Genomic DNA, 25622 nt, shown 5'->3' on the forward strand with positions numbered 1-25622 from the left:
TTCCTTCTGAGGAAGCTAAGAAATAACTTTTTCTGGCAGATTAACAGAGCAATGTCTAATAAACCTACTAATTTCAAAACTTTGAACTGACAATGTAAGATTTTTTTTTTTAACCTTGTAAGGTCTTTTCTATAGCTTTTCCATAAAACGTATTTTTCCCATGAGAAGCTATTTCAAATATTTTCCCAGCTAAATGTTATCCAGATACCATCAAAACAGTGTATCAGCTTAATCTCATTATTAAATCAATTCATTCATAAACAAAATTCATATCAAAAGGACCAGGAACTCACTAGGCCTTTAACACAGGGACATTTAGACCCAAAACAAGTTCTGCACTTGAGTAGGAACCACATTCTCCAAAATAGGAGGGGAGACAAGCTAATGGATTACCTTTGACTATGCAAAAGCACTGCTGCCTTGTGTTTTGAAGGGAAGGGGGCACATATCTTCAGCTTACCCCCCTCAGTAGCCCACTGTTGTGACAAGACTAGGGGTTAAGTTTCTCAAGAGGAAATAGGGAATCATAAAAACTCATCCCACAGTCAGGTTGGAAAACCTGTCTCGCACACACTGTTCTTCATGTGCACTAGTTTTTTCTCCTTTTCCTTACAAACCAAGCAGAGCTGAATGCCATTAAGCCTCCTTCTGCAGTACTACTTACAGCTCCATTGTACATACTCTGTTTCCAAGCACTTGACCTGATGTTCTTGACTGATAAAATTATGGAAGGATCCACCCCATTTCTCCATGCCCCTCGGAACCCTGCTACCCATCTCTCACACTTTGTTTCTGCACACGGTGCAACACAACGTGCGAGTCACACAACAGTCCCAATACTGCAACTTCTGCTTTTGCTAGCCAACACCCTCTGTACCAGCCATAAAAATTCCACTGGGTTTTGTGGTACAGATGAACTGTTTTGACGGGCTTTAATAATTCAGAGTCCTTATCAATAAGCCAGCAGAATGCCATACTTCAACAAAGATCAGGTACATTACTGCTGGATCTTACCTTCAGAAATGACCATTTCCTGGTACTTCTGCAGGATGAGTAGTAGTTTACAATGCAGCTGATGCTGCATTTACAAAGGAGCAATCCTTTGTAGGTGTCCTTTAGTTGTACCAGAAAAAAAAACACCTAATACAATCTTTCTCCAAATAATCATCTCTATTTGCTATATCCCATACATTCACTTATATTCAAAATAAATTGTGAGGCTCTCAAAGGTGTAAGTTGGGTCTGCACTATTTTTTCACCTGAGTGAAAAGCTGATTGATCAAGTGGACCAACAGACATGGGAGCTCTTGAACCAGGTGCAAAAGATGCCTGATCATGATGCTGGGCCTGATCTGCCCCACTGGACTCAGGTATTCTCACTTTGCTGCCAATATCTGATGTAGACCTGTGCATTAAGAAAGAAATAAAATAGAAACTTTTGTCATTCTGACTGACAGATGAGATTCACACCTACATACATGCCTATCAGCTACAGCCAGCTAGGAACAAGCTACCTAATTTTGCTCTGGCATGACAGAATTTTGGAGAACTGGAAAACAGTAAGTCTGGAGGTCTGAGAACAACTGGTCGCTACTTTGACAAAGCATGTTATTACCATTGCATAGAGTCTTTGCTTGCTGCTTCAAACAAATGCCTGTGACGTGAAACACAAAACCCAGATCTTTACCATAGTTCATCAACACAAAACTGTAGACAATACCATATTTCTACAGTATATATGACTTGGTATCATACAGTAGGAGACTACTATGGTAAGTGACGTTAACTGCCCTTAGGAAGTACCAACATCTTTTGAAATGGTGTGGCCCAGTTGCTTTAGAGCAATGTAATGGATGAACAAGAAAATATCAACAGACAGTGTCCATATCCTGAATATTTGGATGCAGTTACGATATCATTAGCAGTCACTCCGAAGCTTCCTTTGGCCTCAGTGCTCCACAGCAACTCTCAGCAGGTCTGCAGTGCCTCAAATTGCAGTTGGCACCAGGCAGTACCTAACAGCACAGCACTGAAGGCTAAAGGAGTTCATCCACCACAGAATTGTAAAAATTCCTTGAAATGCATTTTATAGAGTGCCTTACTGTGAGAAAGAGACAAAACGTGTGCACAGAGCTAAGGCAATCAGGCTTTTTTTGCACATATTTGGCTTCAGAAATGCAGGTATATCAGAAAAGCTAGGCAGAAATCCCTGGACCCAGAGTACTGAGAAACATCTTACAATTCATCCATATCCTGTTGCAAGTCCTTACAATAGAAAAGAGCAGGGAGAATGACAGTGTGAATTATCTACCACACATCTGCAATACAATACGCCATTATGCGAGTTGAAGCAAAGCATGTTTTAAAAGAAATTGGAGCCTGGATTTCTTAATTTTATTGAAACCGATTAGCTAATAGAAAATTCATTGCTATTCCTTTCTTCTTCATGTTAAAATGAAACAAAAACAACATGTTTCTAATTTCGCAAATGTGTCTTTTAGTGCCTTATAAGTGGCTTGTAAACGCCCCTTCAGGATTTGCCCCAGTTCTTATTACAACAGTGGTTTTTAGAGATCATACCTAAAATAAAACAACAGATAAATACCTCCTGAGAGAGGCAACAGCCACAGGACCTGTTCTGGGAGGGACAGGAGGAGGAGGAGAACCCATTACCATCTCAGGAAGCTGAGAAAATCTGTAAGCCTGTAAAGGAGAAAAATAAATATTTTCTGAAACATCAGCAGATATCAAATTAAAAAGAACAAAAGAAAGTCAGAAATTAAATACCTGCTTCGTGTGATGGCCAACAGGAAGTTAACTTTTTGTGGCATCAATAGTAATTGCATTTTATTTGAGAATTTACAGTACTTGGGTGATTTTAGGATGTGGAAGAAAACATGAACAAATGAGTTCAGAGCCAAGATGAAGTCTAATTAAAATAAAATGTATCAAACACTGTCTCTGTGACATTTGTAACCTTGCTGGTAAAGCAAAGCTGTTACGATTATGTGAGACTCAACAGCTGCTTTGGACCCACAGGAAAAAGATCTCAGTATTTTCACTTCCTCCAGAAACAAAATATTTTAAAAATTCAGAAAGCATCATCAGAGCAGCATCTATGAAGTGGAGCTGCCTTTAAGCAATGCATATTTCAACCTCTTCCTTTCAGCCTTGAAGAGATGAAAAGAAAATTCTTCATAAAAACCCCAAGCTCTGTAACTTTCTAAAGCAATAACAGAGGTCTCAAACAGTTCTGAAAAAGCAGAGTAATTCAGGGGAACACAGGACCAACCCACTAAGTCACAAAATTAAGCATCTAGCCCATAGTAATTCTAGATTTCATCACTAATACATGTGAAGAATGAGTAATCATGTCCATGAAAACCATGGCACCCAAGAATGACATGTAGGACCAAACGTCTCTTCTGAATTCTTTGTACGGCTGTAGATTAGAGGTCATAATTTTGCCAAACATACTTGAAGACAGAGAGGTGGTCTCTCTCTAGCACTTTGTTGACACCTCAACACATTGTGTTTTCAGGGGGGTGGTGGTAATTATGCTTTTATTGACTGCTTCAGAGCAGTGCAGAGGATTAAAGATAAGATCAGAGCAATAGAAAGCAACATATTACAAGGAGGCTGCCCAGTATCAAGACATGGGCATTTTGACAAAAACTAGAGGCCAAAGTCCAGTGGTGGGACTTTGGCCCTCTAAACAAGAGGTATTTGGTTTAACCAGAGAAGCTCCCACCACAAACAGCAGAGAAAGCTAAAAAAACATTACCATGGGATGAGTCACTCTCTCCTGCCTGTGGAAAGAGCCTACAGAATTTACATGATTAGGTCAGACTTAACACCTACATTTAGGTTTGAATTTGGCAATATAAATCCCACACTAAATATCAAAACCCACTATCTTTCAGTAATCATATTTAAAAGTTACACATTTAGACAGTGTTCCGATACCTTCTTTCTCAAATAGCTGCAAAACAGGGTTAACACAGAGGAAAGGTAGCATCAAATACTGACTTTTGATGTTGGTGTCTCTGAGGGAAAAGCAATACAGACCAAGCATCTTTCTCCCGCCTCTCACTGCCACCTCTTTTAAAGCAGGGTAGAGTCCCTCAAAGGCATGTCTGTGAAAATTATTTTTCCTTTCATGCCACCTACAAAATTTCCTAATATTTACTTTCACCATGCTACAATGGTATTTAAAGTATTTCTATATTTAGGGGGGGGGGGGGGGGGGAATCTAAAAAAGCAACAGTACATTTCTAAGCCAGGGGTTGGAAATACTGATTTTAATGAAAGAACTGCATAGAAAAAACAAATCCTATTTGCATCAAAGAAAACCTCAATTAGATTTCTCCTAATAGCACTGGACTTGAAATGGTCCGCAATGCCTCTTCTGCATCTGAAAAGCTGGCAGTGCTCTCACAGGCTGAACTGAACACTTCCCTCCTGGCTCCACAAGCCTTTCACCCCACATCTTGCTCTCAGCATGCATTTCTACCAAGTATGAAATTATTTTTTTTTTTTTTGCTGTATTTTAAAGGAACAGCACACAAGCTAATGTTTCAGAGTGGTCGGTGACTCCAGATACTGTTAGAGTATAACAGGGTAGACAAAGACACAGAGGTACATTTGGGGTTTCTCTTGTGTGTTAGTGGATATACTTTGGAATATGGGTGTCGAAGGAGGCATTTTAAGGGATCTCAAAGAACAGGTCATAAATGTGCTGTGACTGGTACTGAAAAGTTTTGGGGAAAAAAGTAGAAAATCAAAGCATTTATTTTGCTGCTTACATAAGAGATGACCAATTTTGACTGAGTGGCAATATTTTGCTAATGGCTATGCAGAGGGAATCCTGTTAAGGTGAAAAATCCTGTTAGAAGATCTGCTAAACCATGCCAAGGAACAGTCCGTTCTGGGGGATGGCAGTCAGTCTTCTCTGTGCTGAGCTTCCACAGACAACAAAATGATTACAAGAGGGAATGCCAATAAAACTTCTAGAATTTCTCCAATGGGACGGGGCATCAGTGTTTGCCTGCATGCAACACATGAATGGAAAAAAAAGTGTTCAGAGGCTAAATTAAACCAAAGTTTTACTATAGAGGCCTGTCTGTTATAGATTTAGATAAGCCCTTAGGTTCTAGGCTAACTGGCATGATTGTAGAAATAGTCACTTCACTGAAATTCGTGCGCTGTTGTAACTCCAATCAGAAAAGAACAAAACAAACATCAGCTGATTTAACAGAAAAATTGCCTAATTTTCAAAATTCGTTTATCCTTTAAAAGAAAAGTTGCATCACTCCTGTTGTTCACCAAAAAACCAAAAACCAACAAAACAACTTAAAAAGAAAAACATTCTGCATGAATCCCAAACTGTAATTTGTTGAAAAATGAGGACTTGTATAATACAAAGGCTATCACAATCACTGGCAGAAGTAATCAAATCTGAGATTCAGGACAGACTGCGCAGCTACCAGACTGCAGAACCCACGCCACCCTTTCAGGAAGAAATGCCAGTGAAGGAGTCTGCTGTGGCTAAAACACTGACAACTTAAAAAGCAAACCGGTGAAGAATTTTAAAAAGTACTAATTGCAGTTTTCCAGAGAAACTTCAGCTCTTAGGCCCAGGGGACATACAGCACAACCCTCTGAAAGATAAAGTCCAGCCACCAGCAGATACCTGCACCAGTGTCTTCTACAACCCTTCCACAAAAGTCTAAGGTACCGCCTGTCAGGATGCAGGAAAGAAAAGTTAAATCAGCACACAGTAACTACAGTCTAAAAGAAAAACTTTGAACTTGGCTTTAAGGCTACATTTCCCTGGCTGCAGTATTAAAATATTTTTATCACCTCCAACTTAGATTTGTCTTGGGTTAAATTATTCAGTGTTGCCTTCTGTTTACAGAAAGAACCATCTCCTTACATCTCACCATAGGAATTAAAAGGGCAGTGTCTGTGTTTACTCATTGAATGATTTAACTAATTTGATTATTAAATTGCAATCCAGGAATAATGCAAACTCACTGATTTCAGCTAGATTTCGTTTTGCTTCGCTAGCTGTCCTGTTTCATACTTAGTTTAATACATGTTACTAAAGACGCTGAACTTTGTTAAAATACTCTCACTTTACCTCTGTTGAATGAAGAGAAGCTCTGAGGACTTGGATACATTACCAGGCACTCAGCCTGCAAGTCTATCCATCAGTGCCTGTTTTATGGTGCTAGGTCCCACCTTGGGACCCAGAGCTCTGTTACTCTCACTCCCCTTTCCAGAGCACTCAAAAGGAGAGATGGGAACCGGTCCAGCCTTGTAATAAAGAGTTTTGGGTTTTTTCCCTGACCATAACTCTCTGCTTGACTGAGCAGCACAAATTTCCAAAGCAGTAACGTGATCTGCCAAGGCACAACGCTGGCGGTCAGGCTTGTGTTATACACTCAACTCTGACTCCATCCTCCAGTCATAGTATACCAGTTGGATGACAAGAACCCTGCCAAGTGTTTCTCATCCCATTTTTGGAGGCTCCAGAGCAACACTAAGAGTTTGCATTTTACTAGTTTTCCTCTGCCGGGAGAAGGCACTAGCCCCATATGAAGGAATCCTGTTATCACAGGTTACCCACGGGCAGTTTGGCAAACAGGCATTCCCTTATAAAAGCTATAGATAATTTAGGTATTAATGGTAGCATGTAAAAAAAACCAGAAAAGGCCTCAAAAGGGAAAAGAAAAAGGAAAAGGAAAAAGAAGATGCACGCACACTCTGGAGAGATACACAGCTGTTTGATGGTGGGACTAACCACGAAGTTGACTGCAAAAAATTAAAGATCCATAACTTGGAGGAGACCTGAAGAAACATAGACCTGAAGAGTGGTTCTGGTCCCCTGAAAGCATATGCCACAAATACTTAGGAACAGAAGCAAACACTCAGATGGAGATTTGCATGCAAATTTTTGCTGTTTTGCCTCAATCTGTTTACCATTTGTGCTTTATAAAGGTAGAGCATGTTTATGCTAGATATCTTATGCAGCACTTGTATCACCTATGAAATACCTTTGCATTAGGTTTCATAAAACCTAAAGGTGCACTCCCACAAACTGAAAAGTTTGTGCGATCTTGAAAAAAGTTTAGTCTAGTAACTGGACCATGAAGAGCCAGATCTCAGAAAAGAGTGACGGACTGAAGACTTTTATATTTGCCTTGTATCTAAAGGCCCAGCAGTAAAGCCAATGTCTGCGTTTGTTCCATCTAAGCAGGCAAAGTGCTCCTGAACCCAGATTTCAAATTATAATAGCATTGTTAATGTTGACTTTTAATTGCCACTAAAAACTGAATTTTAAGAAAGGGCAAAAATAAAAAAAAAAAATCTTGGTTTGCAGAGGTAACATCCTCCCCTGTATAACAAACACCCCAGTGTTCAGGTACTGCTCATTCCCAAAGCTGCTGGAGGCTGCTCACTCACCCCTCAGCTCACCGACCCTGGACACCTTCTCTACATGTCAGCCAACCCACTCTCGAGTGCTCTCCATCACAGCATCTCCTGGAGAGCTGCTGAGCAGAGGTATCCTGGGCAGACAAACAGCTGCTAAGTTGCTGAGAGCAGTAATTCTTCCATGTTTTTCCTACCCACAGCTCACTTCCCACACATATCTCAGATGGATATTTTCAATTCCAATCCTCCATTCCCATTTGAGAACAAACCAGTAAATGGTGTGGTTAAAGTACAGCTCATATTTGTGAAACTGATACACAGAAAACTGAATTAACAGCCCTTATCAGTCCAGCAGCCTGTGCCTATCCTAATCTGTGGCAATCAGCTATCTTCAGGGAACTTTTTAACGCTATCTGCAAAATGCCAGAAAGATAAGCAAATGCTTAAAGGTCCTAAACATGCAGATGATTTAGAAGAGTAATAAGTCTTAGACAGAAAATAGTGAAGCATTCACCAAAAAAATATGGCTGTTATGTTTTTTTTTAAACCTGTCACCATATAATATTTTTAATTTCATTTTAGGAAGACTCTGAAGTGTTAAAGGAATCTGACTACCTATTAGCTGTCTCTTAAGCTTGTAATCGAATTCTAACCATAAAATATGGTTATAGGATGTATGAAGTTCATTGGACCAATTTCAAAGTGCCAGAAATAACCTTTAGCATGATTTAAATAGCGCCAGCCTGAACCTTTGCAGGCAGTGCCACTGGCTTTCAAATATGTTCAGAATAGTTCAGATGCAGCATCCCTTAACGTATTTTTTTTATTGTCATGGAAAGAAGCCATAGTAACAGTTAATTTTAACTGAGGACATTTTTGCATTATCCTCTTATTCTAGCCAAAGTAGGGGACTCAATCTGAAATGCATTCTTTCCAAAAAATACTAATTTCCAACCAAAAAAGTCTTAAAATTAACATTTCACACTGATATTGATAGATAGGATATTTCTTATCTGAAACCAGTCATCTCTGGTTTAGATTTGTACCTAAGAAGGAAAATATATTGTTGAGTTTCACAACACCGTATGCAGGAATTGAGGGGCAGTTTCACATGCCAAGGGTGTGCACAGTGCTGCTTCAACGTCTGCCTAGATACCTACAAAATTCCATCCACAATTTCCACCCACGGATTTAAGGTCTTAATTCATTTATTACTTCTGTGAGATAAGGACATTTTAGCCACAATTTGAGGCTAGAAAATGAAGGATAAAGAGTGACTTACATAAAGTCAACCAAGAAACTCATGGCATTAAATCATCTCTAGAGTCCCAAGTAACAGCTATAACTGCAAGATTGTCAATAACATCCCACATTTCAGGTCTGATTATTACACTTGGTTCACTCGCTTGTGATGATGCTCTTCAGTGACAGACCTCACACAGAAGTGTTGAATGTTTCATACCCAGATGCCTACAAAGCTGTTCTACAAAACCAGACCGCTTCCTAGTATGCATTCAGTAAATAGGGGGAGACATGCAAACACGTTCTTGACCTGTTGAACAGCCTGGAGCTTAGCGCAGCCTACTCTTTGAAGCACAATTTAGACAAGACGACCTTGTTCCTAAAATAGATACTGAGTCTTCCTGCAAGAGACGGGTATGGGTAAGCATACATACATACACCCCACTACCCATACTTATTTATGGTAAGCATGGCTTTACATCTGGTTGCAAGCATGTAAATGGGGCTACTACTTTAAAAAAAAATCTGGCTCATAGTAGAAATATCTTTATGATATTACAGTATACTAAAGAGAAGTTTCACTTACTGGTCTTGGTAAACTGTACTGATACATTTCTGGCCTGTATGTGGGTACCCACTGTACCCCCCCTCTAGGTCGGGTCATGGTACCAGGAGCACTGGTCACAACCTCCGAGTAGGGCAAGTGCGGTGCTGAGCTGTACGCCTCCTGCCTGCTCTGTCCTCCGTGGCCCGCAGAGGCCAGGCTGAAAGCCTCTTCCAAGAGCATATGCATCTGCTGTCGAACCTCATCAATGGAGGGCTGAGAACTTAAAGTTGAGGTCTCCGAGTGGCCTTTGGCCTGACGGGACCTGGTGTAACTCCGAGGCTCGTTGACACGGTCAACATTTGTTTCTTCTATAATTTCAGGCTCAGTCTGTTGGATGGAATAAAAGCATGTATACGTAAAAAGCTTTACAAGACAGTGTTTTGTGTGAAGCAGCACAAATATTCTCAAACACAGATGTAACATATACAAAGTCAGGAATTGTGACAATATAGACACACGACAAATATTGGAAAGGAGTGATATGATGCAGGCGAGTATAATAGCCTTTTATATCCTACATTGTTTGCTGCAAAAACTAGGAGGGACACTCTGCAGCAGATTAAATTGTCAATGATTCACTAAAACAATTAGAAGTAATGTTTAAATTCTTTTCTTAGTTGTTAGTATCAATGGGAGTACAACTGTGCCAGGAGGAGTATGGCTCCCTAAGTAGTACCAATCACTATGAAGGACCCCTTACAAAGGGACCTCTTGTTACAGCTACGGAGATTGAAATTCTTTTGTCCATTCTCACATGTTAAGATTTCAGAAGAATTAAAGTTTAGGAGTTTGCCTGAACTTTCTAACCCAGTGAGGACCACTAACAATGATGCCACAAATTAGGTCCTGTCCCTCACAGAAAATATCTTGACCCAGCTCAGTCATCTTACCTAGTCACCGAACAGCAGTTACACAGAAATTTAGCCAAAACCAATGTGGGGACAGTGACTGAAGCATGTACTCTAACGAGGAGATAGTACTCTGGCAGCTTAACTTGAAGGGTTACTCCTAGAGTAATTCCTTCTGTACAGATAAGTGCAAACAGAAATCACCCCACTGATTTTTTTTTTGCCTGTAACTCCAAGACAGAAAAAGTCATTATATTGTAAGAACTTGACATATAACTTCATCTATATTCTGTAAGATTAGTTTTACAACCTATAGTTTTTAAAAATACATTTTAAACAGGCAACCTGAAAAAGCAACCAATTCCTTCTAATTCTTTAAATATCAGTAAAATGTACTTAAGATGCTAAGATAACTGGAATGAAGAATAGCATGTGTACCTCCTCCTATATATAGCATGTGGTTAGAATTGTCTTAGCATTTAAAATAGCCACAAATAACACAACAGGATGTTCTTACTAAAAACTCCAGCACTATCCTGATAATTTGAGTGCTCTGTAGCTCCTAGAGTGGCATAGTTTTTTTCCCATGTAATAGTGAGTTTCTATATCTGACTAGATAAGCAACTGTGCCCCCAACCTTTTGCAAGCTGTTTGTGATCATATATATACTGTAGGACAATGATAGTACATATTTCTTCATTTGCAGAGGAAAATATCAAACCGACTTTCTTCTTTTGTTATCAGCCATTCAGAGGAGAGTTACGTGGTTAGCCTAAAAACTGACAATATATTTAAACAAAAGATGTTAACTTGTTTTCTCTCTTAGCTGTTGTAAGTATAGCTATATTTTGTACTTAATGAAAATACAGCAATAAAAATGAAAATTAAGACAATAATTAATCATTTGCATATTAGAATTTAACAATAATTTATACGGTTATATGATATATTATTCGAACCAAACTTTAGGCTTCCTAAGTGGTACACACATCAGACTGGGGGAGGAACAATGTAACAGCACAAAGTTACCTTAAACTGAAAAATCTTCAACTAAATAGTTTCCCTTAATTTTCCTCCTGCATTTTGATTCCCTTGTTATTTGTGTTGTTACAGTAAATAAAAATCAGGTAAATTTTAGAAGCCTGACTATAAAATGCAGTGATAGTTTGTATAAGTGCAACCAAAGAGCCTCCGAAATCATAATGTCCCAACTGGATGATTAATAACCACAGTTCTTCTGTTTCCTCATGCCTATAAAAATGTCAGTGAATGGAGTCCCACAAGAGACCTATTACTACCCAATGCTGAAATAAATCAGGTTCTCTACTACAACCCATTAGACCTCTATAGAACGTCTAAAATATATCGTATGAGTAAAGGATGCATATTAGCAGTCAACATTAAGTCAGCTTATTTATCAATATAAAAGTTGACAGGAAGATTTTGGAGGAGACTGGTGACCATTACTTTTTTATCACTTTCTGATGTATGTCATTTGCTTTCCTATCAGTTGAAACACGTATCATAAATAGATGCCATTATACATTAACATTACCCTTATAAAAATCCAGATATTGTTCATACACAGTTACTGTATAATACAAGGAACTGGAATTACACGAAGAAGGAAAAGAAAATCCTGTACTGAGAGACAGACTTTACACTTTTGGCATAACTCTGCTGCTGCAACTATATCAGTAAAATTCTTCACGTGAACAGTAGTCTGTAAGCTTTTTGAGGAATTGCATTAATTTAACTATATCAATAAAACTATACCAGTAAATTCTTTTGCATTTTGATCTCTTAGATATGTATTGTAAGGTCATTTTCTTCCTCTTACACCAAAACCAGCCTAGATATTTTCTGCACTAGCATGAAGCTCATGAGCAGGTTTTAGACTCTTTTCATTAGAGCATTTGCTCTGCTCACAATTGTCTGTGAACATGTTGGAAATAATAAACATGTTAATAAAGTCTCCTTAATCTACGTCCTAGGTGAAGGTGATGTAGTAAACCCTGTTGGGATTATTTAAAAGTGAAAGATAGGCACTGTTCAGTAATAATCCATTTATAAAAGATGCTATAAAGGCAAATAATATACTCAGAACATTAAACAGTAGAATGTACACTCCACAATAATGCAAAAAGCTACTCATTCTATACGGACAGCTTGTAACTATTGACCTCATATCCTGACCAGTTTTTAGCTCTGAGAAACAGAACTATGATTCAGAGAAATATCATCAAAAAATCATTATAGTGAATGAAATATTTTTAGAAAACCATAATTGAAATATTAGAAGTTTGTTATGTAAGGGGAACCAAAAATACATAAATAAAAAATCAGTAGAGTGGAATGGCAGATCTCTGAGCTCTTACTTCCCTCTGCTATTTAAAGGACAAAGCAAAATCATGCAGATCAAACTCTCACGATCTGGTTGTGCATATAAGTCTAGGGGTTCTTAAGCGGTTTTCTTAAAGAATCCGGGGAGATCTTAGTCTCTTTTGTTAAAAAAAGAAAAAATATATTTATCATTGTTGGGAAGATAAACCTCAACACATAACCTGGCCATACTAGTAACAGCTCAAAAGAAAAAAAGTATTTTGTTAAGCTGTGAAAAACGTCTCATGACTTGGAGATTATATGAGCTATTTGATTCATGAATTTAATTATTTGGAACTGCTTATAAAAACACAAATTTCACTATTCTTTGGCAGAATTTGCTGCTAAATAGCATACTGGGAGGAAGAGGTTAGCAGGAGTCTGAGAAGGCTGGAAGCTTTAGAACAACAAAGTGGGTGTCAAAGAATGGTACCAGATGTTAGTACATAGAAGAGAAAGGACACAAGATTCAGCATACAAACCAGCCTTTTTTCACCCATTTTCAGAGGTCAGATTTACAGAGGTGTTTAGTTGCACCACTGGTGAAATCCATATGAATTCCGTGCGTAAATATAGATACAAGTGCTCACCCATGGGTATCCTGGGAGACCAAGCCTGTCAGACACTTGGCACAGCTCTGAGGAACCTCAAACAGGAGTGAGGAAAACCAGCCCACACTGAGGCTTGGGAACTAAATTTCAATATCCTGTCCTATTTTCCCTGGCATCTTTCTGCTTTCAGATGGGAAAAACATTCAGAGTTAGAAGAGGTGCACTGCAGTGAATCTGCAGCACATCAGGCAAAAGGAATTTTATCAGTAAGTTTAAAAATTTATCAGTAAAAAAGACTGTGCCACAGACAGCTTGTGCAACTGCCACGTTAAAAGAAAGGCAAACTTGTGTGTGACGTGCACAGTTCTCAGCGTTTATAATTACTTTTAGGACATTTCAGAATCTGCACAAACTCGTTAATCTACTTTCAAGGTTCTTTGCAAATTTTCTTTAAAATTCACTTTATATATAGTATAAATGATATATTAAAATGTATTTTTAAAATATTACTCTTTATAGCATATTAATTTTGAACTAATAGCAGGAGGCCATGCCTGCTCCCAGAATGTTTTGAACATTCATTTCAGGAAAATATCACCTACAAAAAACTAGCTTTTCTTAGCATATTAAAAAAATCCCTTGTTTCTTGAAACATGATTTTCAGGATGCTGAAGGAAGGCTGGCTTGGTAATGTTTTTATGTAACAAAGCTCCAAAAATAAAGGAAACATTTAAAGGGTGGGGGGTGTGTGTAAAAATATTTTTGCAACACCTATTTCTACAGGTCATACCTTTTTTTTTTTTTTTTTTCAGGCTACAGCGATGTATTCTAATGCCTCAGAAAGCAGTGAACCACTCATCCCACTTACATGGCACGTGACTCATGCAATCTGATGGGAAGTGTCCAAATGCAGGAAATCATTTAAGAAATCTGACACCCACAACATGCCCCAAAGAATTCTGTAAAAGATTTAAAGTTCCCTGAACACATCCCCTGACCTTAGTACATTCCTCCACCTTGTTAAAAACACATCCCTAGCAGCTGAGTTGACAATTAAGCCCCACACAAAATGCTTGTCTCCTACAGAGTTTAGAGGATGAATAACCACCATTTCCTTATTTTCCAGAATGGTTTAGACCTTTTCTAGGGACTGATCTTCAGGGATGGCTGAGCTACAGCATTTTGTACACGTGACAAAGGATAGAAAAAATTCTAAATTATTCCAGTGAGGGGGCTATTTTTATCCATCCTCATTCTGATGTACACAGTGTCAACTTGCACCCAGTGTATGTTCAGACTGCACAAGGCAGATGAGTTGTCTTGTGTTGGCTGCATAAGTTCCTTGGACCATAAACCAGCATCTCCTCTGGCTGGTTTTGACATTTACCTACGCGAAACTCTCCCAGTGCTGATGTAGTAAGAGGACAATATCTGTTCCTAGGGGATTTCCACAAAACACTGCCATCTGGACTTAAGTGAAATTTCCAGAAGTTGGTTGTTCATTCTTCTGAATCAAGAGAGCAGCATCAGAGGTACAGAACAAACAGAGGATTTTAATTGTAATGAAAAAAACTCAGTATCAAGTAAGTGGTCACAAGCTTAGAAGAACTATCAAAATTCAATACTTTGGCAAATAATGAGTTTCAGGGTGAACATTTTGTTTGCATTTCAGACTGTAAAATGTTGTACAGCTATAACATATGTGAAAGAGTCTGTGATCTGAGTAGCCCGAGCTTTTTTCAGCATGCTGAGTGCACATTAAGTACTGTAATGTTAAATACCCAATGGCACTCTGGCTTGTAGCTGAGCATTAGTTTCCTGGTTTTAGGAGTAAGTTAAGACTTTGCTGAACAAATTTCACTGCACGTATCTGATAAACTTACGTCATATCCACTATTACGGATTCCACGCCTAGGTCTTTCTCGAGTAACAAGAAGATCCATCTCAGTTTCTCCTGGGCTAGGGCTGTTCAAAGACTGCCTGCTTCTATACACCGAGTTCTTCATCGGTTGCCTAGAAAACATGAAACAAGAAAACAGTAAAATGAAAACAAAAAACATGACAAGCAGCACTTTTCAATATTTACCTTTATTTTAAAATTATGAGGTTCATAAAAATGCCACTTGATTATAGGATAATCTTTCTATATGGAAGTGCTAGAAATCAGTAACATTATTAAGAGATCATTAATTTTGTTTACTGTTAAAGAAAATAAAGCTACATAAAAGACACGGACATCATATGTGGGAGCTTATCAGATGAAATATGTCCCAAGATCTCAGAACCCTTTTAACCTCAGCTGACATGATTCAAATTCATAAAAAGTAAACAGGTGTTATTATCAAAAAAGAATAGGACCTCCCACACACTCAGATGGGGAGCAGAGATTTTGGTTGCTGATCCTGAGCAACGAGAGAGAGAAGCAGAATAATGCTCCACTGAAACGAACACTGTTCACAGCAAAGTGAACAGGAAGAGAGGCAGGAGTGGGAGGGAACTGCTTGCAAGATACTGTTTTTAAATAGCCACTTTGGTAACTGGGCACAACTTTATCAGAGATGTGCACTCCCTGGGATTAAACCACTTCCAGCATAGCTGTGAGCAGCACTGGGGCAAAGGCACCCCGAGGTGTTGAGCTTTCTTGTGCTAAGAAGCAAGGGGAAGCAAATGTAATAGAAAGACAGCATATAACTCAATACCCAAAATATACTGTAATCTTTCAAACACAACCATTTCTTCCCTTGTTATTGGATGTACAAAAACAAACACAGCATTCCTCTGTAAGATACAGAACATATCTATACGTAAACTCTTCAGGAGTAGTTGCCAAATCGTGATACAGAAACTTCATGCTTCATCAAGCTGCATCTTTTAAGAAGGCTACATCTAAACCAGAAAAGTTTAGGAGATGTTGTTGTCATGGTGTATCTGGCCATTAGTCATTTTCTTGCATATCCCAGAGAAGCGCTCCTCCCACTGTAGATCAATAACAGATCAAATAATGGCATGACAGTTTTATTTATTAACACAATAATTGTTAGAGCCTGGTATAAAGTTACCTTTGTCTAGTCATGCTATTTTTCTGCTTTATGCAATTATTTCGTTCAAAATATTAGAAGTAGATCAGGTCATCCAACATGTGTGTTGCTCATTTTGCACAGGGGACCTGACAATGTTCATAGTGAAGTAAGAGAAGTTGCACTATTACATTTGAATTCACACTTTCAGTCTCTCTTTGCAAGGTAAGATTTACACCTGATTAGTTGCATTGTGCTGTCAGATGGATCCCCAACATGAGCTGGGGCCCACTGGACCAGCCCGGTCACTATGCTCAGCAGATAATAGTAAGAGATATAGCAAAAGTGTAACAACACGGATTTTGGGGCAACCTGCTTCTACAGTGTCTGCACTTAGGTCAGATGAAGAGCTATCCATACCTGCCAGGACATATTGTCCCTTCCTCTGGCACCTGAAGCCAGCAGTTCTCAACTAACCCTCACAGACAATCGCCTGGAAACGTACACTTACTCCTTGTCTTCCCAAGGTTGTCTTGGGTAGCTAGTTCTACCCAGGCAGCGATGTTGTAATGTTGTGTGTCCACAACATTATTTTGCTCAGTTAATTCTTGAGAAAGTAAAAATATCTTTAGTGTATTGCATTCATCCAGGTACATTTTTACATCAGAAAAATTCAAAAGTGACAAGCATTTTTTGCCCTTCAACCAAATCTTAGCAAAGTATTGCTGCTGTGGTACAGGATTCAACACGGTGATGGGATGATTTTGAGGCTACAGCAAGGGAGGGTTTCAAAGGCAATAAACATCAGTCAGAGCACAACAGCCTTTCAGCCATGACTGATAAATTTGTGGGAATCAGAGAAGAGTTGAAAGTAGAAATTTGGAAGGGGGCTATTGAAGGGAGAAGTCTTGGGTGACTTTTTCCAACATTCTCCTATGCTTGCCAGGTAACTTGAGACTTCTGCTAAGATTTGATTGAAGGCCAAAAAATACTTGTATTAAAGATAAGTGAACCTGTGGCTGTGAGCTCTGTTTGATTTACTAAGTGGGGTAAAAATAAGGTCTCCAGAGTTTGAAATGTTTGGGACTGCCTGAACTGATTACCAAGAGATCTACTACAATATTTGAGATATTGAAAAGCCTAGGACCATTTCTGTAAAGTGACGTAAGAGGAAACCACGTTAAGTAGCCTGTTCCATTCACCCATTACAAAGACTTCATGGTTTAACATCTCAAGAACCACCAGTGAAATTAAAAGACAACACAGTCCAGATGAATTCACTGATAAGAAGAAATAATTCTTCAGATATTACAGATTTGGTTAACAGAACTTTTTCCCTTGACAGATCAGAACAGCAGAAATTGGTTTGCAGAAATCCAGAAAGACAGACATTTACATGATCAGACAGGATAAAAGGTATCACCAAAAAAAAAATATCAGTTTCACACTTCTGATTAAACTAAGTACTCAGGCATGTACTTAAATTTAAGGCAACTTTCAAAAACTTCTGTGTGACTTAACCACAAATCTCCATGCACATGTTTGAAAGTCCCAAATGCACTGCCAAAGCAGAAGACAAGCAGAGGTTTTGGAATGAATTTCCCCTATAAAAATAATACTGAACAAATTTAAGTGCCTTACATTGTTTCTTCCAAGACTATACTGTCGGTATTACCAGAAAACATGGTGAGCTAGATTATGCTAAGGCTAATCAGATCTGACAATCTTTATGTTCCTACATTAAAGGTCTCTAAAATTTCATACATGTTTTACAATAGGTCCATAAATACTTGGTTGATGCAGTTGTGATATATTTTCTAAGGGATTCAAATCTAATTCATGCAGATTCTTGACCTGATTACAAACTATTAAAGAAAATCCCAGAATAGTGCATATGATCAGTAGGCTCTTAAAAATTGCCTTGAGATTGCCAATTAGCTCATTTAAGAAAGTTTTACTAATGAGAAAGGAGGTATGAACGCTAACAACTGGCATTCAAATGGGTTAGCCAGTGCCTTCTGGGGACACAACTGGAACATTTTAAAACATCAATTTTATGGCACAGAAGACTCACAGGTACTAAGAGCTAAACGCTGTTCTTGAGCAAGCCAAATTATTTAGTAGCAATGTTTTGTAAATCACTTTTAAATACAATTTAAAACAAATCCAAATTGTAAAGGCGATCTTGAGTAATCAACTGCATCTTTATCTTCTGATATATTTTGGAAATGCTTTATTAATGTGATTTAACTTAGTGGAATATATACAAAACAGAAAAGAGTGAAATAGACCTTTTCCCTAGAAACTTCAAAATCTATGACTGACTCCTAAGTGATATTATTTAAAAACATAAAATGCAATTTTTCAGTTTTTAATTGCTGTAACTCTAACGATACAAACAAGGATTCAAAGCAGAAAACGTTAGAAATCAAATCTTTTCAATTTTATGCTAACCTACATTGCTTTAAAATAATTTTTATTTCATTACCAAAATACAATTGTATCGTTTCATTTATCAGTCACCAAAACTCACATTACCTTGTAGTTTTATTCAAGGCCTTCCTCCAGCAGTATGCCATTTTAGCCATCTTTTTTTAGTTAGAATACTGAAGACAATAATGCTGTCATCTGTGTTGCAGCCTATCAAGTTCAGTTCCAGGTCTTAGTATGGAAATTTTAGCATAGACTTTGGAATTGGTTTGTTTGCAAACATCTGCAACATCTGTGTAGGTCTTTACAGAAAGTACATCAGAAATGGTTCCTCTCTCTTCCTATGTAGGGATATAGACTATATATTTAACAAATAAATCTGGCAGTCAGCCTTTTATGGTTCAGCTACACAATGAAATCATTCCTCTACAGCAGTATACCTGCCTTCAAGCAGTTTATATCATGCCAGTGATCACTATCTCAAAAGACTATGACAGGTTTACACAACACATTAGAAAACACACAGAAAAAAATGTATTCTGGGACCTTGCAGCACATTAGCACATGAACAAACATCAGTATATTTAACAAAAAGCAGATGGCTAGCATTAAAGCTTCATGTTTAATGTTTTAAACATTTCCTACATGGCATGTGACACAAAATAAACATCCAAAGTAATGTCACAGTCCTTCACTATATGGACAGCACACAGTCATATCAATGTTTCTACAGTTCCATCTATATCTTCTAGACAGTCCGTGCAGACAGAGCAGGACTCCTGTGTACTGAGGGTTCAGTATCTTACCTTTCAGTGCACTTGGAGCAATTTATTCCTTCCCCACTGGAAAACTGCACAAGGAAATGATGCCCAGACCCTCCAGCAAGGACGTAACATACACTTAAGTCAGCATCTTTCTTCTTCATTGATCAGTGCAACCCTGGGAAACGGCTCATCAAGGGCAGTATCCCTCAGTCATTTAACTCTAGACCTATAGAAGTTCATCTGATCACAGTTCCTGCCCATATTCTGAGCCAACTGCTGTTATATTTCCCATTACAGTCTTTTTCATCTCTGGGCCCCAAGGGTAATCGCTGAAGTTGCACTGTGTGCAAAGACTGTGTCACCATCAATGCTTTGATTGCAGTTATGATTTATACTCATAGGAAAACTTTGGTCTGAACCTCCCAGGAGATGGGCTGCAAGATTGCACCTCCAGGCGTGAGGGTCATTTCCAGAAAAACGTACTTCAGTATTCCTTTCTCCCTCATGGGTCAGCTGCTGCTGGTCCCTGATTACAGTAAGAACCAGAGCCCTCGTGGTGCAAGGTGCAACGGCAAACACACTCTTATAATCCTTCACACCTCCACCACCCCTAAAGAAGAGGAATCTGCATACTGTGCCATTCCCGGGGTAGGACTGGTGTGATCTCCTCTTTTCAATGCATCAACTTGTGTTTCAGAGAGCACCAGCAAAAGATCAGGTCCACCCACCCACAGTAGGCTCAGGCAGAATCAGCATGTACACTCCCTCCTCGTTTCTAAAATGGGGAGATGAATACTACTGGTGTGCCATCCTCAAGAGACAGTGAAGTGTTAATCAAACATTAGTACTGTTATACAATACGCCAGCTTCGCGTCACAGATGAGCAAATTATGAATTTCTCTGTTAAAGGCACAGGAAGATCACCAACAACAGGTACACACACAATCTTACAGACACCATCCCTGCAGGACCTACTGAAATACATTGACGGTGTACTGGTTGTGTTATCTTATGCCTATTGCAATAGTCATATTCAGATAAAAATAATGACAAAATAATGACACCACTGAACTCTGGAAAAGAATGAATTCAGATGCTAACTTCCTGGCTTAAGTCCACTCTCAGTATTACCAAAAACATTACTACCACTTCTATTTACGTTACCTGGAAAATGACTCACAAGAACTTGCAACAGTCCCTTCCCTTATTTTTTTGTCTTTCCATTTCTTGCTTTTTAACCACATTGCAGTTTTACCAGATGACATACTTTGATAAATAATCATGGGTCATATGAATTTTCTTCATAAAGTAGGAGGGGCCAGCTGACCATACAGCAAACAGTTGACTCATTAAGAACAGCCCCTTTGATTCCCAACATACCCTGGACAAACTTTCTTCCTAGATGAAGAACTGCAAATAAAAAGTCTCACCTGTTCTTAGGCTCAGCAAAAGGAGACGAGATATCTGCATCTGGATCCAAAATGTGGTCAAGCTCTTTCTGGTTTTTTTCATACATCCTTTTTCTGTCTGTCAGCCCCTTGTTATCAACCTGTGGGAAATCATAGTACCCCTTCCTCTTGGCTTTCAAGCGCAGTTTGTTGCGGTAATGTTCTATATCGGACTTCTGCTTCAAAGCCTTGTTCACCTAAAAGGCAGAAAGACATTTAAAGGATGGTGCTGGGCTGGCTACTTCCAAATGATATTGTGAGAATGTGGTTGATGCACTGCATGTGTCATTTTACAGAGCGCATTTTGTACCACACCGTGCCATCTGTAAGCAGTGAGGAACTGCAAGTGAACAGAGTCGCTGCATTTTTATGGCTTGGCAGATGGTTAAATAATTTTAGCCTAAAAACTATGTACCATTACAACAGTGACTCAGATACACCCACTGAAGAAAAACACTGATGATGTTAGCCAATTGTCGTGACCCAACACTGTGCTTGCTTTTGGGTAACATGGGGAGAACTCACCAATGAAAACTTTTCTAGGGTCCTGTAAGTACAGAGACATCGCCCCTGACTACACAAAACTTTAAGTAAGTCACCACCAATGCCTGGGGAAGAATTCCAATGAAATATCATCATATGTTCCTTATATTTATATGCTTCCTTCCGAATCTGCTATGGTCCCCTGTCAGAGACAGGATCCTTAAATAAACAGGTGTTTGGTCTGACCTGGTACAGGTCAGGTCCCATGGATGCTCCTAAGTATTGAGAAAATTTCCTTTCTGTTTGAAATTGTCAATTACATGGAAATGAGCAATTTATTTGGACTTTGTGCTTCCAGAGTCAAATTCTACAGTCTTCTCACAAATGTTATGAAATGTATGTACAAGAGAGCACACACCACTGGCAATGCCATCCTGTTGACTTACAGAAAGTAGATGCTGAAATCTAAATAGGCCTTTCTCTGAGTTTGGAAACTAAGTATGAAATGGAGCACGACAGACTGCTCTAATCCATGCCCCCATGGGAAGCCTGATGACACTGTCTTTTACTGTGTCTCTGGCAGCAGCCCTCCCTGTTGCTTTTAAACAGCATCAGAGAGATTCCGGCTGATCTTTAAATGACTGTTGCAGTGTGAGTCTGCAAACAAGACACCTCTCTGGCTTGTCCCCATCATGTTTATGAACTATATAAAAGCCTCAGTCCTTTGTAAATGGACCAGTCTTGATTAAATCTACATAAAAACCATGAATTATCATACGAGTGTTGGAACCAAAGCATGGTTTCTGGCCAGAACCTGAGTCAGAGACTTGTGCCATCCCACTTTTTTCCCAGGAAACAACTGTACCCTCTGTGCACAGGCTGGAGTGCAGACTGAGCAAAGCCATGGTCCTGTTGCATCTCTTCTTGCTCTGAATGAGATGTATTGCTCAGTATAGAAAGATCAGCTCGGCACAAGCTGGAGACATTTCCATGCTCAGCCACAGAAGTCATGTAGACAAAGATCTTATTTCTGCCCTCTGCCTTCGTTACTCATTTTGTTGAAACAAATACAATAGGAGAAAAGGATATTGGGAAGGTGACAGGAATATAGAGAATTGCCTCTTCCAAGGTCGCATACATTTATAGGTGTGTTGTGAAAGAGTAGATCTTAAATTCTCAGATCTCTGAGCCCACAATACTCATGGAACTTTATGCAGCCTCAGGGTGAAAACCTCCTACCAGTCCTCAACTCTAACAAGCTTAAGATTGTTCCACCTGTGGATGTAGCCAAGGAAACAGCTGGAGACATTATCAGACAGTCCTTACCTCTCCATTAATGATGGCAGATTCCTGGCTCCTATCTGATGCAGCGTGAACAGCAGGTAGTGCCACAGGTTTGATAGCTATCAGCTGTACCGATCCAGAAGAGGTGTCGAAGGGGTCGATGGCAGATTTGGCAATGTTATCAAAGAGAATGCCTCCTTCCTCTTCATCACTTACAGGCACTAAAGCACATCAGACTTACTCAGCATAAAGACACAGATATTTTTACTGCACGTTCAAGGTAAAACTCAGCGAGCACATCGTTTAGATTAATGATGTGCTCAGTACGTTCAAGGAGCAGACCTGGGACACCTTTACACTGGAAAAAAAATCCCATTAGATTACATTACATATAACATTATGTATTCAAAGGATTATCTGGCACTCCCCCAAAGAAGGTTGATTTCCAATCTGCACTAATAAGATGGAAAAAAAGGAGAAAAATAAAGACACAGAAAATTGTATGAAAATGACAATGAAAGTCAAAGTACATCTTTTCCCAGGTTTCACATCTCCACATGCCAAGGCATCAGTAGTTACACCTGATCTAACACAAGAGCGCAGCATTTTTTGTCTGACACTGCAAGAGGATTCTCAAAATTTGAAAAATAAACCTACTGATTTTAGCAGAAGTTATTAATGCTAGAAGTGCCACCTGTTAAAATGGAACCATTAACTGTTGTGTGTTAAAACATGGTTAAGAAACTGATGATGTCCAAGATTGTTAATTTTTTGCTTTGCAAGGTAGTACCTCAGGTGGCTATAAAGTTAAAACATTAACATTTCTTAAGAGATAGAAGGCAGCTTCTGAAAAATCTTTAAAATTAAATGGCATGGCAAAGTATCTTTAGTTTTAGATTTCTATATAAATGGATAACTCTTTCATATACAATTGGGCCCTTTCTCCTCCAAATTTTGTTTGTAAACCTGCATCACCTTGTCAGCTGTTGAATCTTAAACCTTTTATCCTCATTTTGGAATAAAAGAATAACTCTAAAGCATGAGCACAAATTCTACAAAGAGATCCTTGCAAATATTTTTGAATAATTATGCTATTAGAGGGAAGAACGTTTGCTCCATCTCCTAACTGACAGGAGCAGAGATCCTCTGCTAAAGAACAAAGTGGTCTGCTCTAAATTTATTTCCTCTGAAAATACACTCTGGTTTAATATTTAATCACTGCACAAATTGCAATGGACTTGTATAAACTCAGCAGTTTAGACAGCCAATGATTTTGGTAAAAAAAATATTTGATGGGGTAACATAAAATATGAGCCAACTGAGTAAGCTCATTATCTTTCTGTCTGTACTCAGTGTGGACTGGAGTTGACACTATTTGAGCTTTTGAGAAATATATGGGTTAAATCAATCTGTCATTAAATATTGTCCCTTCGGCTCCAAAGAACTGTCAGAATACAGTAAGAGTCTTTAGTGGGTCTGAAGTCCCCTCGTCCCCCCTGAGGTTGTTCAAACACTCTGTATGCTCACTGGAGCAAGTGGATCACAAGCCTCACTCACTGAAATTACTGCCAGACTACCACTGACACCCATGCCACCAGGACACCACACCAGCAAAATCAGGCAAGTATCTCTTCATTCATCTGTCACAGACCACACTTGAACAGGAATGCATTTACGTTACAATGAGTATAAAAGTGAAGCATGGCCATTCTTCTCTGGGGACATTTTGAATGAATTTGCTTCTCATGTACGTCACCAGATGCAGTTCTAGAAGATGGGTCTTGTCTGTAATTCACCTCTGAAACTTCCATGCTACCCTAACAATGTACCTTCATTGTGACAACTATCTCCAAGAGAGAAAAAGTTTGTCTGAATTGTATTTTTCACTGACAAAGGAGGTCCCTCATGATGATGAAAGCTGAGGGGAGCCTGGATAGTATCTTGTCAGCAGTCCAAGTACCAAGAAGTTGTGGAATCCCTTCTCCTTGGCTGCCTGTCTCCGCATTTGTCTGAGCCAGGCACACCCAGAAAAATCCCTGGCTAAGCATCAACTTGCAAAACATGATTCTTTCCAAACATCCTCTGTGTACCCTACTTCAAGCAGAAATCACCAAGAAGCGCAGCTGTGTTTCCACCCCAGTGTTTCAGAAGGACTGCGCTTGCTGAGACCTCAGCAGTGATCTCCAGGCACCCACAGAGAACATGACTAGCTACAGATGTGTGGGCTGTCTCCTCAGACCTCATTTCAGGATCAGAAACCAAGAGTTTTGCTTAATTAAACACAATTCCTCTGGTTCAAAGACTCATTAAAGAAAATAAAAATTAAGGGTAAAGAGAATCAGGAATCACAGACAACAGCTAATTCTGATCTGGTATGCTGACACCGAAGAGCGCCCTCAGTATCAGCCCTCTCATTGGTGAGCACATCTCCTGCATCTACTGCAGTGCTATTGGCATGGAAATCATAGCCAAATGGGACTAGAAATTTTAAGTCTACTCCACCTTAGTTTAGCATTTGTTCATTAATTGGCATTTATAATATAAAAGTAGGGGTTTTTCATTCATGACTGATAGAGCCTGATCTGCAGTTACTGGCACACTGCTATAGTTTGTATTGGCAGTGAACCATAAGCAAGTACTGTGGGAATTTTAATATTTGCTCCTATCTATGTCTTTGAGAGAATTTACAGCAAGCATTTATAACACAATTGAACCACAGCAATCTCTAAACTTTAAAAAACAAACCAAAAGGGAGCTCAGAAAAAAGTGAGAGTCCTGGAGTGTTTGTTTCTGCTGTGTATCCCTGCCCTGGGCCACTCCGCCCATCCGAACGCCTCAGCTGGGCAAGCGACTGACAGGCATGGGAAACTTCATAAAACTGCCCAGATATTATACTCAATCACAATAAGCACACTTACTTACTATAATTAGCAACACAAATTCAAAGCGATGCTTTTAATTTCTGTTTTTAAACAGATGCGTACCAACATTATTATGGATTCCTTGTTCTACTCTTGCTTGCACTGTCTGCGTGCACACACAGCAAGACTTAGAAGTCCAGCAGCAGAAAAGGGCAAAAAAAAACAACTTAATCACCTACTTAACAGTAATTTCCCATCTCTGAAATAT

General features: G+C 39.0%; 1 protein-coding gene across 1 annotated transcript in view; it reads right to left on the reverse strand.

Moving 5' to 3' along the window:
- The window catches only part of KIAA1549L (KIAA1549 like), an 84327-nt gene that overhangs the window by 16099 nt on the left and 42606 nt on the right, over nt 1–25622 (reverse strand). The window contains exons 15-20 of the mRNA XM_074885143.1: nt 22536–22714; nt 20709–20923; nt 14951–15080; nt 9266–9613; nt 2606–2703; nt 1260–1405 (exon numbers count right to left, since the gene is read on the reverse strand). Coding sequence (XP_074741244.1) covers nt 1260–1405; nt 2606–2703; nt 9266–9613; nt 14951–15080; nt 20709–20923; nt 22536–22714 — 1116 coding nt within the window. The remainder of the gene's footprint in view (nt 1–1259; nt 1406–2605; nt 2704–9265; nt 9614–14950; nt 15081–20708; nt 20924–22535; nt 22715–25622) is intronic.

Source organism: Strix uralensis, chromosome 15 (genome assembly GCF_047716275.1).
Source record: "Strix uralensis isolate ZFMK-TIS-50842 chromosome 15, bStrUra1, whole genome shotgun sequence".
In the NCBI taxonomy this organism is placed as follows: domain Eukaryota; kingdom Metazoa; phylum Chordata; class Aves; order Strigiformes; family Strigidae; genus Strix; species Strix uralensis.